Source organism: Halichoerus grypus, chromosome 12, assembly GCF_964656455.1.
Source record: "Halichoerus grypus chromosome 12, mHalGry1.hap1.1, whole genome shotgun sequence".
Taxonomy (NCBI): domain Eukaryota; kingdom Metazoa; phylum Chordata; class Mammalia; order Carnivora; family Phocidae; genus Halichoerus; species Halichoerus grypus.
The window spans coordinates 14,108,273-14,123,680 of NC_135723.1; the positions used below are offsets into that span (position 1 = coordinate 14,108,273).

The 15,408-nt window shown below is 40.4% G+C and overlaps 1 protein-coding gene across 1 annotated transcript in view; it reads left to right on the top strand.

Moving 5' to 3' along the window:
* VPS41 (VPS41 subunit of HOPS complex) overlaps positions 1–15,408 on the top strand; it is a 142,552-nt gene that overhangs the window by 48,122 nt on the left and 79,022 nt on the right. The window contains exon 5 of the mRNA XM_078059868.1: positions 1,410–1,475. Within this exon, the coding sequence (XP_077915994.1) occupies positions 1,410–1,475 (66 nt within the window). The remainder of the gene's footprint in view (positions 1–1,409; positions 1,476–15,408) is intronic.

Genomic DNA, 15,408 nt, shown 5'->3' on the forward strand with positions numbered 1-15,408 from the left:
CGAAGCCGAGAGAAGTTCCTTCTAGCTCTCCGTGTTGGTGATGGCTTCACAGGGGGAGTGATATTTGGGTGGCTTTCATAAATGGACAGGGCGGACAGAGAAACTGGCTTTCCGTGCGGAAGAACAATATAATATAAACGGAGAAGCTAGAAAGTTCAAGTTGTGTTCAGGAAGTGGCAAAAACAGTCTAGTTTAGATGGCGTATAAAACACTGACTTGACAGGAGAGCCATACAGGCAGATTGGGGCTGGCTTTATTTTCAGGCTAAGAAATTTGGACTCCGTGTGGTAGAGAAGGAGAAATTATTGAATGTTTAAGAGCAGAGAAGTGACATTTACTGAGCTAAGCTTAAGGAAAATGAGTATGGCGACTATATACAGTATAGATTGGAGGGCTGATAGCCGTGCAGCAGGAGGAGTGGTCTTAGATAACACTTATGGTCATTAAAGTGACGATTAGAGTTGAAGGGAGAGGTCATTCATTGTTCTCACTTGTTTATTCAACAGGTAAAGGAGAGATAGGATCTGATGTGTGTTTTCGAAAGGCAACTCTGTCAGTGTGGAGGGTGATTTAAGCAGGAGAGGGATTTCGGGCCGAAGGCAATTCAGGAGGCTAATGCTGTCCTCGAGGCAGGGCACCGCAGGACCTCAGGAACGGGAGTGTCAGGAGTAGTCAAGGGGGAGTCGAAGACGGGGATGTAGAAAGCCGTTCGGAGGTTGACTTGGCTGTAGGCCATCGTGATGGGTTGGATGGGGTGAGGAAGGAGGGAGGAACTGGTTCTTGCCCTGGCAGTGGTGTGTGGCAATGCCATCAGTTGCCGGAAGGGATGTTTTGAGTCAGGACGTTGCCAATTTGGTCTTGAGTTCAGATAACTAGTATATCTGGTGAAAACGGTATGGAGGTTTCAGAAACATGACTGTGGAGCTCCGGACAGAGATTGGCCCTAAAAACATAAGGTTGATAACTGCAGTTGGGTAAGATAAAACCATTGCCCCACCTGTTCCACTTGGTGCCCTCAAATCATTGGATGGCGTCCCGGACAAGGAGATCGTTGGGTTCTTTCTCTGGGTTTCTTCTGTGAATCATATTCTGTTACAAACATTTGTGACATCTTGTTGCCTCAATTGACCCTAAAGAGTGGATGCCCACTCAGAGAATCCTCACTCAGCCAGAAACTAGAACTAATTCACTCTCATCTTTTAGCTTTGACCTGGCTTCATAGGAGAAATCTTTTCACAGAAGAGCAAAACTCAGATGTCCTCAGTTGCAGACTATCACCTGAATAGATGACTTCTTACCTAGCTAGCAGGATAATTTTTAGATCATGCTGCCTGTCATGTATAAAGGATTTTCATTCTGTGCTTTAACTGTGACTCCGAAACCAGTGATGGGTCCTTGTTCCCTTGTAGATCATTGCCGTGCACCCGCATTTCGTGAGATCCAGCTGCAAGCAGTTTGTGACTGGAGGGAAGAAGGTAAATGCTTTCTGTCTACCATTACATAGTGTCTTGGGGTGTGGGGCGGAGATTCTGTTTGGTTTTTAATTTATCCCTAATATTTTTAGTGTTTGACTATTCACTAGGAGAAATTTTGAGAAAGACCAATGTGGTGAAATTGTAAGACCATCATCTCTTGGGAAAGATGGGACCTCAGTGCTTCTCACTGATATTCCTTTGGGGTAGATACAGAGCAAGAAAAACAGCTGTCACTGGAACTATCATCTAGTGCTTTGAAATGTCCCTTCCACAAACAAAAAAGTAGCATTTAAAAATAACAAAAGAGCAGTTAAACTCACGTTTTTACCTCTTTTTGTAGAAGTCTCTTGCAGGCCTTGATAAAGTTTTAGAACAATTATGGCTGTTTTTTACTGACCTGTTTCTGGTGTATTTTATTATCTTAGTGCTATTTTAAAAATGAAAGAGGAAAGTAATCCTTTTGTGCATTACATGTTTGTGTATCGATACAGCAAATTCTAAAATTAAAGGCTCTTTCTGCTTATGGAATAAGGCAAGTTAATTTTTTTTCTATTTTTATTAACCAGTGATATTTTTAGACCATTTTTATAACAAAAATGCTGTCAGTGTACTGGAATGCTGAGTATTATTTCATATCCAGTTTAGAGCTCATTGAAAACAAGGTGGTCTGTGGTTATTTCTGTAGCAGTGTATACCTATGGAATGGCTACCTTGAGACCCAGCTACCAAATGGTTTTTGAATGTTTTATGGTAGTTATCTTGTTGTTTTCCTTTGGTTTGCTGCCTCATAGACTGATTGGGCAAGAAAGCATACTGGTCATTACCTAGTATTTCTCAAGCACTGGTTTTAGCTCATTGTAATGGTAGCTCATTGCAGGTCCTGTAGATCCCAGTTCCATTCCACAGCATGAAGCCAACATTGCACCAGCTCTGATTTCTGGTTGGGAGCCAGCCAGCTTCTTCCCTCCCACCGCCCAGCTCATGGTGATCCATAGGCTGTAGCCTCGTCAGACTCACATAAAAATGTCTGTGAGATGAGTCAGTAGGAATTACAGATTTAATCTAACATTCTCTAGCTTAGATCTGCAGCTGATTCACTCTTGAAAAAAAAAAAAAAATAACTATCTTACTTGTCTTTGTTGACCTCAGGAAGGAGTAGTTTACAGTTCCTCTTATTTATTTATTTAGTTAGTTAGTTATTTAGTTAGTTATTTAATGCTTTTCTAGTTAAGAAATTTTAGGTGAGACACAGCATAAATTCACTCCACTATAATTTAAATCCCTGCATTTTTATTTAAAACTGAGTGGAGATAAAGAATACTGAGTGGTTTTTAAATGGCTTAAAACAACAAACTTTACTATCTCAGTTCAGAAATTATGGAGTGGTTTACTTCGTAGTGCTGCCTCAGAGTCTCTCCCTAGGCTCCAGTCTGCATTTTGGCTGGGGCTGTGGTCATCTGAAGGCTTAACTGGGGCTGGAGAATCTGCTTCAGTTGCCTTCTTTTTTTTTTTAAGATTTTATTTATTAGAGAGCACGAGCATGGGGAGCAGCAGAGGGAGAGGGAGAAGCAGACTCCTCGCTGAGCAGGGAGCCTGAAGCAGGGTTCAATTCCAGGACCCTGGGATCATGACCTGAGCCAAAGGCAGATGCTTAACCGACTGAACCACCCAGGCGCCCTCAGTTGCCTTCTTAATAATAATCCCTCATATGCTTAAAATTGATAAATCATTTTGGTTTTAAGTATTTTCCTAGTGTAGGATGCAGTTCTGTGTTCCAGTTCCCAGTTTTAGGAGTTAAAAATTTTACAGTTGTCCCCTCTTTCTTGAAGGTGTTTGTATGAAGAGCATAGAGATAATATGACTGATGATGTCCAAGTGGTAGGACTCAGACTCTGAAGGTGGAATTTTTCTGTGTTAATTTGTGTTCTTAGTAACCTGGTTATTCTTGAAGTTTAGTAATTGCTGTTATACTGTGGGGATACCTGGAGTCTCATCAAGTTTGCCACAGTAGTATTACTACATGGATATCTTGTCCACCTGCAGGATGCCTGGGTGAACTGTGTCAATTACATATTCTTCATCCTTCTACTTTAGCACTTGATATCATTTATAGACATCCGTAGGAAGGATGGTGTGAATGTGGCTGTTTGGGCCAGAGCTCATTGAGTAGATAACGTGAGCATTGTGCAGGCAACCAAGTAGTCCAGTGTTCAAGTGTGGGTGAGCTAATGTGGGAAGCTGCATTTTGGCTTTATACAAAGATGAACACTGTGAGAGGCAGTGTAATAAGTAGAATTTACCAAATGCTGAACAGGCAAGAGCATCAGGGGTTTTGTTCATTTCTTTGGTTATCATTGACTACTTGACAGTTTGTTCTATGGTCATTTTTCTCTGAGAGAGCATTCTGATTTCTCCTTTTTTCCTGTTCAGTTCTCCAGAAATGCATCTGTAGACATTTCTTCTCAAGCACAAAAAGATGTTTAATTATGAGTATAGAAGATGAAAGTAAAATAAAAACAATTCAGGTCATCTGGTGAAAAACTCTTAAAAAGTGATACTGAGTTAGAATTTCTGGATTAAAATAATTTAAAAGAAAAAACACACACTAAATGGATTCTATAAAGGGCTCAGTATATTGGGATTGATAAAAGTATATATGTGTGGGCGCCTGGGTGGCTCAGTTGGTTAAGCGACTGCCTTCGGCTCAGGTCATGATCCTGGAGTCCCTGGATCGAGTCCCGCATCGGGCTCCCTGCTCGGCAGGGAGTCTGCTTCTGCCTCTGACCCTCCCCCCTCTCATGTGTTCTCTCTCATTCTCTCTCTCTCAAATAAATAAATAAAATCTTTAAAAAAAAAAAAAAAAAAAGTATATATGTGTGATATTTTGATGTCTGAAGAATCATATGATGACACGTCATTGTGATATAAAATCAAAAATTTTTTTTTAGAAAATTCTTTTTTTTTTTTTTTTTTAAGATTTTATTTATTTATTTGACAGAGAGAGACACAGCGAGAGAGGGAACACAAGCAGGGGGAGTAGAAGAGGGAAAGCAGGCTTCCTGCAGAGCAGGGAGCCCGATGTGGGGCTCGATCCCAAGACCCTGGGATCATGACCTGAGCCGAAGGCAGACACTGAACGACTGAACCACCCAGGCACCCTAAAATCAGTTGTTTAAAGATTTTTTTTTATTATGTTCAATTTTTCTAAGATTTTTAATAGCTTTATTGATACATAATTTGCATATCATAAAGTTACCGGTTTAAAGTGTACAATTCAATTGTCAATCTTTTCCAAAGTGGCTGCACCATTTTTTTTTTTTTTTAAAGATTTTATTTATTTATTTGAGAGAGAGAGAATGAGATAGAGCATGAGAGGGGGGAGGGTCAGAGAGAGAAGCAGACTCCCCGCTGAGCAGGGAGCCCAATGCGGGACTCGATCCCGGGACTCCAGGATCATGACCTGAGCCGAAGGCAGTCACTTAACCAACTGAGCCACCCAGGCGCCCCTCATGGCTGCACCATTTTACATTCTCAGTAGCAATATATGAAGGTTTCAGTTTCTCCATATTCTCAACAACATTCATTTTTTTAAAAGATTTTATTTATTTGGGGGAGAAAGAGAGCAAGCAGGAGGGGGGAGGGGCAGAAGGAGAAGCAGACTCCCCACTGAGCAGGGAGCCTGATGTGGGGTTCAATCCCAGGACCCTGGGTTCATGACCTAAGCCAAAGGCAGATGTTTTACCAACTGAGCTACCCAGGCGCCCCACCAGCATTCATTTTTATCTGTCTTTTGATTATAGCCATCTGGGTGTGAAGTGGTATGTCATTATTGTTTTGATTTCCATTTTCCTAATGATTAATGATGTTGAACATCTTTTCATGTGATCATTGGCCATTTGTATATCTTCTTTGGAGAAATGTCTCTTTGGATTCTTTGCTCATTTTTTGATTGGGCTATTTGCCTTTTTATTATATACTAATGAAAAATTGTTTAGATATTGTATATACATACATGTCCCTTATCAATATGATTTGCAAATATTTCCTCCCAGTCTGTGACCTCTCTTCTCACTTTATTGATGGTATCCTGTGAGCTATCAAAGTGTTAGATTTTGATAAAGTCCTGTTACCCCCCCCTTTTTTTTGACGCCTTGCTTTTGGTGTCTTATCTAAGAAATCATTGCCTGATCCACAGTCATGAAGATTTATGCCTGTGTTTTTTCTAAGAGTTTCTTAGTTCTAACTGTTAAATTTAGGTCTAGAATTTCTTTGAGTCAATTTTGTGTATGGTGTGAGGAAGGAGTCCAAGCTCATTCTTTTACATGTGGATATCCAGTTGTCCCAGCCTCGTTCGTTGAAAAGATTATTCTTTTGCCATTGTCTTGGCCTCTTTGTCAAAAATCAGTTAATCATAAATGTTAGCATTTATTTCTGGACTTTAAATTTTCTTGATCTGTGTATAGTTATCCTTGCGCCAATACCCTTTTTAAGTTTTAGAGGCACTAATTTTGCTGTAATTATTTATGGGATGACAAACAAATTAGCTACTCTTGAAACATTTTGATCTTTAGTTCTTTCTCTTTAAAAAGCCATCATAAAAGACATGTATCATATGACCTCACTGATATGAGGAATTCTTAATCTCAGGAAACAAACTGAGGGTTGCTGGAGTGGTGGGGGGTGGGAGGGATGGGGTGCCTGGGTGATAGACACTGGGGAGGTTATGTGCTCTGGTAAGTGCTGTGAATTGTGCAAGACTGTTGAATCTCAGATCTGTACCTCTGAAACAAATAATGCAATATATGTTAAGGAAAAAAAAAAAAAGAAGATAGCAGGAGGGGAAGAATGAAGGGGGGGAAATCGGAGGGGTAGACGAACCATGAGAGACGATGGACTCTGAGAAACAAACTGAGGGTTCTAGAGGGGAGGGGGGTGGGAGGATGGGTTGGCCTGGTGATGGGTATTGAGGAGGGCACGTTCTGCATGGAGCACTGGGTGTTATGCACAAACAATGAATCATGGAACACTGTATCTAAAACTAATGATGTAATGTATGGGGATTAACATAACAATAAAAAAATTTTTTTAAAAAGCCATCATAATTTCTCTTACGTTTGTTAGAGGCTTAAGGAACATTGCTATGTAAATGTGTCTTCCATTCAGGGACTTGTAACATACAAACTATCGACTGATTTCTCTGGATCCATTAAGTTTCTTACATAAATATGTATATGTTAAGCAGTAAAAAAGTAGTGTTTATTCAGTAAACTAAAATGACCTCTTTGTAGGCAGTTAAATAGAGATTTCCAAAATGTGTACCAGTTTGTTGTGGTTTGCAGAAATCCCTGGAGTGATGTCTTCCTTCTGTGCGTGTATGGTATGTACTTTTATTTTTTTATTTTTTTAAAGATTATATTTATTTACCTGACCGAGACACAGCTAGAGAGGGAACACAAGCGGGGGGAGTGGGAGAGGGAGAAGCAGGCTTCTCGAGCCTGATGTGGGGCTCAATCCCAGGACCCCTGGGATCATGACCTGAGCCGAAGGCAGACGCTTAACAAAGACGCTTAATGACTGAGCCACCCAGGCACCCCTGGTATGTACTTTTAAAGATCATTTATGCTGTATGGTTTTGGCATTAGTGTGTTTTGTTTGTTGTAAAATACATTTATTTAGCTGAAAATATTTCAGGAAATATTTCTGATTTCAATAGGGAATGTATCTTTGATTTTAAAAAAGAGGGGCACCTGGGTGGCTCAGTCATTAAGCGTCTGCCTTCGGCTCAGGTCATGATCCCAGGGTCCTGGGATCGAGCCCCGCATCGGGCTCCCTGCTCCACGGGGAGCCTGCTTCTCCCTCTCCCACTCCCCCAGCTTGTGTTCCACCTCTCACTGTGTCTCTCTCTGTCAAATAAATAAATAAAAATCTTAAAAAAAAAAAAAAGAGGCTTTGAGAAGGTGACACTAAAAAGGGGGCAGTACTGTGAAATGATCATTTTCATTTTGAAAGTGAGGGCAAGTTTTTAGGAGGATCTGCCTTTTTTTATAACAAAGTTATGGCATTTTATACCTTTGAAAAATGAGAAAAACAAGATGACATTGGCCCAGTTGCAACTCTGATCTTTTCCAATTGCAGTTTTCAACTAGCACTATAAACTAAGCAGAGCAAGTTTGAAGCGTCCAGCATTTAGCAAATGGTGATAACATCGTGATAATCATATATTGTAGATATCAAGACCTCTTTGTTCAGAGCAGATAGCGGATCCTACAGGGAGAAAAGAGAGTAAAGACATATCGTGTCACTGAGTGGTTATGACCTTCCACCTTTAAAAGAGAAATTAGTCTAGCTAGATGAAGGTGGAATCTGGAATAAAGGCATTTTTAACCCTTAAGAACACTGATCTTCCCTAGACTGACAGCTAAATGAGTCTTTGAATTATATGCCAACTTCTGTAACAATGGTGAAAGTAGCACAGAGACTAGAGAATTGAAATGAGGAAAACGGAAGTCCTACAATGGGATATTCATAAGAAAAATTAAAAGAGATGCCTAATTTAATTTTAGTTCTAATTTTATTAAAAATGTTGATTCCTGTGAAAACATTTTTTCTAATAATTAGAACATACAGTTCAGAATAGCCCTGCAAAACAGCAACATAGCAGAAAAAACTCGACACTGTAGTTTGACACATTTGTTGTTACTTCCTTTTTAAGGTTCTGGCTTTTTAGGTCTTTAGAGATAGCTCCTTATCCACCAGGGACTAGGATGAGGAGGCTGTAGTTCTGTTTGGCATAAACTTTTATTTTAGGTTTTCAGGGTAACTTCTCAGTAGTTGAATGCCATAGCTGGATTTATGGACTCCCCTGCTTGACACATGAGCATAAAAAGCTTATTCTAAATTCTGTTTTGTTTCCATGTTGGGGGAAAAAAAAGGAAAGAAAAAGCACATTTCTTAAAAGTGCCATTGGAGAGAGTTTTCAAACATGTGACCCTATGGGTTTTTGTTTTTTTTTTTTTAAGTGTAACCTCTTGTGTAGCAAAAATTCTAATACATGAGCATAGCAATGAGGTTTCTATTTTAGAAATAAGTCTGCCAAGCAGATCTTATCTGGATTTTTTTTTTTAATTGCTCGGCTTTCTCTGTCAGCAGATAAACTTTAGCTTCCTTTGACCTTTACCTTTGAACTCTGAAATACACTTCATAATAGTTGGTTCTACCACTCTGACAAATTATTAAATTGTCACGATGCTGTTTGCAGCCGAGTTCATTTTTAGAAACGAGATAGTCAGCTGTTTGGCGTTGTGGTGGGATAGAATGAGGGGACCTGGCCGCAGGGACAGGTTGCTTTGTAAGCTAGAAAATGTCAGTCAGCAAACAAGGAAATGGTCTGTGTGCATGAAATGAGGAGAAGGGGCTGAAGGCTCATGGCAGGTTTTACCTGAAGGACAGAGGTGGTAGCATCAGCTAGCTTCTGTAAGTTTCCAATAGTGATCTGCAAATTCATATTGCATTCTTTTTTTTTTTTTTTCCTCCAGATTGCCTTCTGAATCCTTTCTGGAAGGGGATTCACTAGAGTGGCTTTTTATACTAATGCAGATATTTTTAGAATCCCGACAGCCCAGTGAACCAGTAAGCATGACATGGAGAGGTGCTTCCTTCCGTGTTTGCTGTCCGCTGCTGAGGTTGGAGCCGGGGTTCTTGGGGCCAAAAGGGATTTGACTGTCAGTTACCCTGTTCGGTCTGTTGTCCAGTGGATGTCGAGGATGATATTTCTGCAAGTGATCAGATGGCAGCTTTATACATACAGACGTTTGTCACACATTACTCCACAGGCAACTACCAATTTATGTCCTAATGGTTGCATGTTGAACCAATAAATACCTTCAGTTTTTTCAATACTATGTTATAAATTGTGGTTCTGTTACTAGAAATTCATTTCATGCTTTACACATACCAAAACTGATTAAAAACCACCCATTAAGAGGAAGTACAACACAAGTATAACCTTGCGCAAACATTTTTTAGGTATGTAAAAACCAAGTCATGAAATAGCTATATCATAAAAGTATATTTTGGCGGGGTTTTCTGTACGTACTCAACTGGCTGAAGCTAAAAATAGAAACCCAGTTCTTAAAGTAGAAGTCATTTCAGTGTCAAAAATAGGCGTTCTTCACTGCTTTCAAAATCAAATTCATTTGTCTCAAACATTATTGCTTTTTTGATGTCAAGATGTAGGATTCCCAAAGTCTTTGAGATGGAGTCGTTGCAGCTTCGTTTTCTTCAGTGGTCTCTCTTGTTTCATATCCATCAAAAAGCCTGTTGACAGTAGAAGCCTTTTTTCTTTCATGAGTTCAGCTCACTTTTCCATACGTAATATTTCCATATTGTTTGCAGCTTCCCCCTGAATTCTGACATAAAGCTTACCATCTGTCTTCCTAGAGCAATCAAATCATCCTTTGCTTCTTACTGAAAATATCTTCCTTTGCGTGTTGAGAGTGCTGTGATTTTTCTTAAATATTTTGAGTAGTTAATGACTGTGTAAGAATAATTGCCTACTTCAGATTGTTCGTCATGTTTTCTTGTGGGGTTTAATACCTTGACTGTCATGACCACTGAGAGGTGTTGTCTGTCTGTATAAAAGCTGTATAAATACCGTCATTAACTTGAGGTTTTTTTTTCTTTTTTAAAGATATGGCTATTAAAGCAAACAGGTCTTAACTGCAAGTATTGTAGGTTGGCGTCACCAGTACAAACTGAATCACAGTCATTTCACAGGATTGTTTGGCCCAAACCTGCTTCTTGAACACAACTTTGTGTCAGGGTCCATGTTAGGAGCTGTGAACACATAGTACCTGGATTTTAGGAATGGCGTACAGTGTATTTCCAAAAGTAGATGGGTGGCATGCTGTCAGTAGAAAGCAGTTAGTCCGTTAGACCATGAATCAGAATGGTGATTTTGCAGAAAATGAGTATTCCAAGCCTTTTGAGAGGGAAGAACGTGTACATTTATATATATGTATGTATCACCGTGGGATAATTTTGCCCTCCTTTTGCCTTTATTCATTCTCCCCTATTGTTTGTTTCCTTTCAGTTTTCAGGAGGCAAGAGTAATTCTACCATTGGGTATGTTAATAAATCTTATCTAAGAGGAAGAAAGAATTAAGGCTAAAAATATAATTGGTAAAGAAACAGCAGTCTCTCATTTTAGCCAGGATAGGGAGATATTTGATCATCTATGTGGCTTGGAAAATGTTCATATTTTGTCTGTGTTCAGACATGATTATGGAGTGGTCTTGTTTTTGTCCTGATCTTTCATGGTCATGGGGCCTTGTCTGATGTTGGTGATCTGTAAAATTGTTTATGTTCACCCAGAGAGCACCAAGGCCTAGCTGGGAGTGCCCAGCCAATTCCTGGATATCCGCTTTTCTCTTTCTCAGTTGCAACAAATAAAATGCCCAACATTTGCTAGATTGCTTCTGTTGAGGTACTTTACAAAAACGTATGTGTACTCTGATTTCTTTCTTTTTTTTGTAGAAATATAATTACGTATATAGCAATATTTGTTGAAGGCTATCTATGAAATTATTAGCAATATTAGTAATATTAACATTAACAGTGTCTGGGCAGGATTATGAGTGCTCTTTTTGGCCTTCATTGGCATTTTCTGCCTTTTTTTGGTTTGTTTTTAAGAAAATATGCATTACTGGGGCACCTGGGTGGCTCATTTGGTTGAACGTCTCTGCCTTTGGCTCAGGCCATGATCCCAGGGTGCTGGGATCAAGCCCCGCGTCGGGCTACTTGCTCAGCGGGGAGTCTGCTTGTGTTCACACGCACATGCACTCTATCAAGTAAATGAATAAATCCTTTAAAAAAATGTGTTACTTTTATAATAATAATAAAAGAATGTATAAAGTAATCTCACCTCTTTTGATCTCTGTTTAACTTAACATTGTAAATCACATGAAATTCCCTACATTGTTGAAGTCTAATTTTAAACATTCTTTAATGGTTATATAATATTTCATCCTACTGATCTGTTTAATTTTTCTTAACCATTCTCCTATTATTGGACCATTAGGTCGTATCCAGATTTTGGTTATCAAAAATCATGCTGTAATGAAGCTAGAAATCTTTGGGCATGAACTTGAGCTGTGCTTTTTAGTTTTTTCCTGGCGCTGATTCCCAGGATTAGGATTACCCAGTCAGAGATGGTTATTTTTTAGGATTTAGATGCATACCACCACGAAAGTTGCATTCAAGGAAACATACCAGTTTACACCAGCAGTGTATGAGACTACCTGTTTCTCCACATTTTCTTTGCCAATTTTGATATACAAAGAAAGTCCGTTGTTCTATTTCGTAACTTCTTTGAGTTACTAGCAATTTCAAATATTTTTATTTATTGGCCACTTATATATCTTCCTTTGTGATTTGTCGGACTGTATTCTTTGCTTGGGGCAGCTTTTAATATTACCATAGAAGCCAGGACAATGAAGACTGTCCATTTGATATTTATTGTCAGTTTGAGCACAAATTATTGCTGCTTACTGAATAGCCTGCAGCCTTTTCTCCAATTTTGGCTAAATCTGGAATAATTATTCTTGTTCCCACGGAGGCATTATATAGGAATCATAATGAGACTATAGAGTAGACACTGAAGTCTGTAAAAAGAGGGCACATAGAAGCTCCTACACAGATGTGAGTCTGCCCTCAAACCATCAACTCTGCACTTGCATGGAGGCTGTCAAGGACAGACCAGTTGTGCCCTGTGAAAGGCAAGTTCATTTGACTTGGTTTCTTCTGCAGATGGTGTCCTGATCTTTATTTTTTTCCCCTTTTGCTTTACTTTCAATTGAGTGAAGTGCTTGTTCAGATACATAAACCTGTGTGTTCAGGTGACTTTTTCTGTTACTCAAGACTTGGCAGTTTTTATATTTCTTTTTCTTTTTTTTTTTTTTTAAAGATTTTATTTATTTATCTGCCAGAGAGAGACACAGCGAGAGAGAGAACACAAGCAGGGGGAGTGGGAGAGGGAGAAGCAGGCTTTCCACTGAGCAGGGAGCCCGATGCGGGGCTCGATCCCAGGACCCTGGGATCATGACCTGAGCCGAAGGCAGACGCTTACAACTGAGCCACCCAGGCGCCCCAGTTTTTATATTTCTTTTTCATAATCCCCACCAGGCGAAGATCTCCCTCCAGTCGTCTGTTATTGAGATGATGCATAGTTAAAATCAGAGATCGTTGTTCATTGCACAGACCATTAATTCAAGTTTAATCACCCAGTGGATGACTTTTGTGTTTACTCTGCTGCTAAAGGGGTCCAACCTTAGACCCAGCCCCAGGAGATGTATCCTTAAACAAGTGCAAACTGAAATACAGACCCAAGGTGTTTGGGCATGAACCACCAGCACCATTAAGTCTGTGGGACCCATAATGGAAGATTTTTTTTTAGTGGTAAAATTACTTCACAATAACCTTGTCACTTTTAAAACCATAGTTGCAGTTGTATGTTTGCATATGCAGAAATTGCAGATCGCTGGTTTAAATAGGAGCCTGCCTCACGTGTGGCCACAGTTAATTGCTAAACCTGTATAGGTGGGCAGGTGGATACACAGATCTGTATCTCTCTGTCATCGCTAGTTTTTTAATATAAAGGAAACTGCTCCTACGTGGCACCTCTAGTGTTTAGCTTCTTTTTGTTCTCATTGAACCTGTAGCTAGGAATTCTTGGTCACTGAATTGACTGTTACCTGATGTCGGTAGGGTGTTTCTTAAATTTCAAAGCGTTTTCACGGGGTTGGTTAACTTCAAGGGCTTGTCCAAAACCTGTGTTGCATTGGTGTTGTGTTTACTCAGACCTTGCTCGGAAGCAAGTGGTCTGTCAAGCAAGCTCTGGAAATCCGTCTGTGTACAGAGACTTCCTGTGGTAGCAGTTTTTGGCCCGTATTTAACCTCGTTTAAACATGTTAAATTACCTCTGGGGAAAGGAGATTGAAGGATTATAACTCGTCCAGCAAATCACCCCTGAATTTAAGCAATGCTGTATTCGGGAAATTCTCTTTCTCTTCCTACATGCTTTATGTTCTTTCTGGATGGTGTTTGGAAAAGCTGTGTGTGTTAAACTTTGGTACTGAGCCAAAGCAGGAAGCAAGACAGAGGCGCCCGCTGTCCCACTCTTCTTGGTCACTGCTGCCTCCATCCAGATCCAGGACTTGTGTCTGTTGTCAGCAGCCAAACACTGTCCCAGCTCTCCGTGCTCACTCATTTTTTCTCACTTGCTTTCTTGACTTCTTAAATTTCATTTCTAATCTTTGCCAATTTTGGGTGTTTAAATCCTTCTGTGACAGGTCCTGCCCATCATTATGCCCTGTATCTATTGGGCATGTCCTAATGCGCTGGGTTTTCCTTTCCTTTATTTCTCAGTTTTATTATCTCGAGCTCCAGCATCTTCTGGGATCTGGCATTTTGTCTTTATGGAGTCTGTTTTCTCCAAGCCCCTCAGCCCTTTGTGCAGTAACGCACTTGCCATCGAGGACTTGTCCGTGGGCTTCCCCCACCAGCCACTCTTCCCTACACCGTTGTCTGCCTCAGAGCGAGCGGTGCTGCCGGTGTGTAGGAAGCCTGAAGGACTCAAGTGATTTATATACTTGAAAGATCACAAGATGATTAAAAAGGGGCCAATCATCCTCCCTTTCCTCCATCAGGCAAGAGTGGGGGATGGGTAATGATGGGTGTTATGTTGCCAGAATCAGTGGCTTTATTACAGCCCGAAAGGAATCCCACCCCGTGTGTGGGAGATTCTGGGATCTGCATCCCTACCACTCTGTAGTGTAGCAAAGTACTAGATAGATTTATCAGCACAAAACATAGGAGAATAAAGTATATTGCTGAGGATGTGAGGGCTCCTATTGAAATATAAGTACCAGGAGTGCTGACTGCCAGAATGTGGATTTATGGGAAATAAAGCCCTAGAATACTTTCTCCAACAAAAAATAGACCTCTTGGAAACAGTTTTTCCTCTCTATGTATTTAGCTCCCATTGAGCTTAAATTGCTCTCAGTATTGTGATAATGACAATTCAATATTATGGGATGTGGAAGATGAACCAAATAAATTAACCAGCTGCTTTTAAAGGTAGTTCACTCGATGACTTACCCTCTAAAATGCTTTGTAGAACATTCATGCTCAGTAGGTCTCTAGGCAGTTTTATGACTAGAAGAAAGAAATGGATTTTATTAAATGTCAGTGAAATACAGGCAGATAGTTCTGCTGTAGTTAAATTAGTGTAGACTGTTTGTAAGAAAAGCAGCTTATCTTTTCTTAAATCACTGAGGCGGAACTTTCCTTGGCATTCCTGCCAGTGTGTTTCTGCTTGAAATTCCCACAGATTAGGATTAAAAAAGCAAATGGAGAATGGATTGTCTGGTCCTTTCCCCTCCTGGGTGAAACCGTGGGTCCCACAGAGTGCTGCAAATCAAATCCTGAGGTGCTGCCTAGTTGTATTCGAAGAGTTTCAAAGGACAGTAATGGCAACGTTTCCATAATTACTAGCTGACATTTAAGGTTTTTTCCTGCTACGTATGGATTGGGAACTAGGACTCGTGAGTAAGGAAGAAAGTAGAGTGGAGAGGGAAGGCAGAAATAAGTGCTTCAAGGACCAGGGGAGGTAACGTAGAGGAGAGAAGCAGGCCAGGGCTAGACCACCAGGATAAGAGGGCATGGTGGTGATGGGGGGGGGGCGGGTGGGACACCTCAGCAGCGCACAAACACAGTTCAAATCGTCACCGTTCGGGCCAAATGAGAGGCCAGGTGGCATCCCTGAAACGAAGGAACTGCAGTCAGCTAAACTGAATAGAGGAAGACTAACCTTAAAAGCATTTCCCAGGGACGCCTGGGGGGCTTAGTCGTTAAGCGTCTGCCTTCGGCTCAGAGC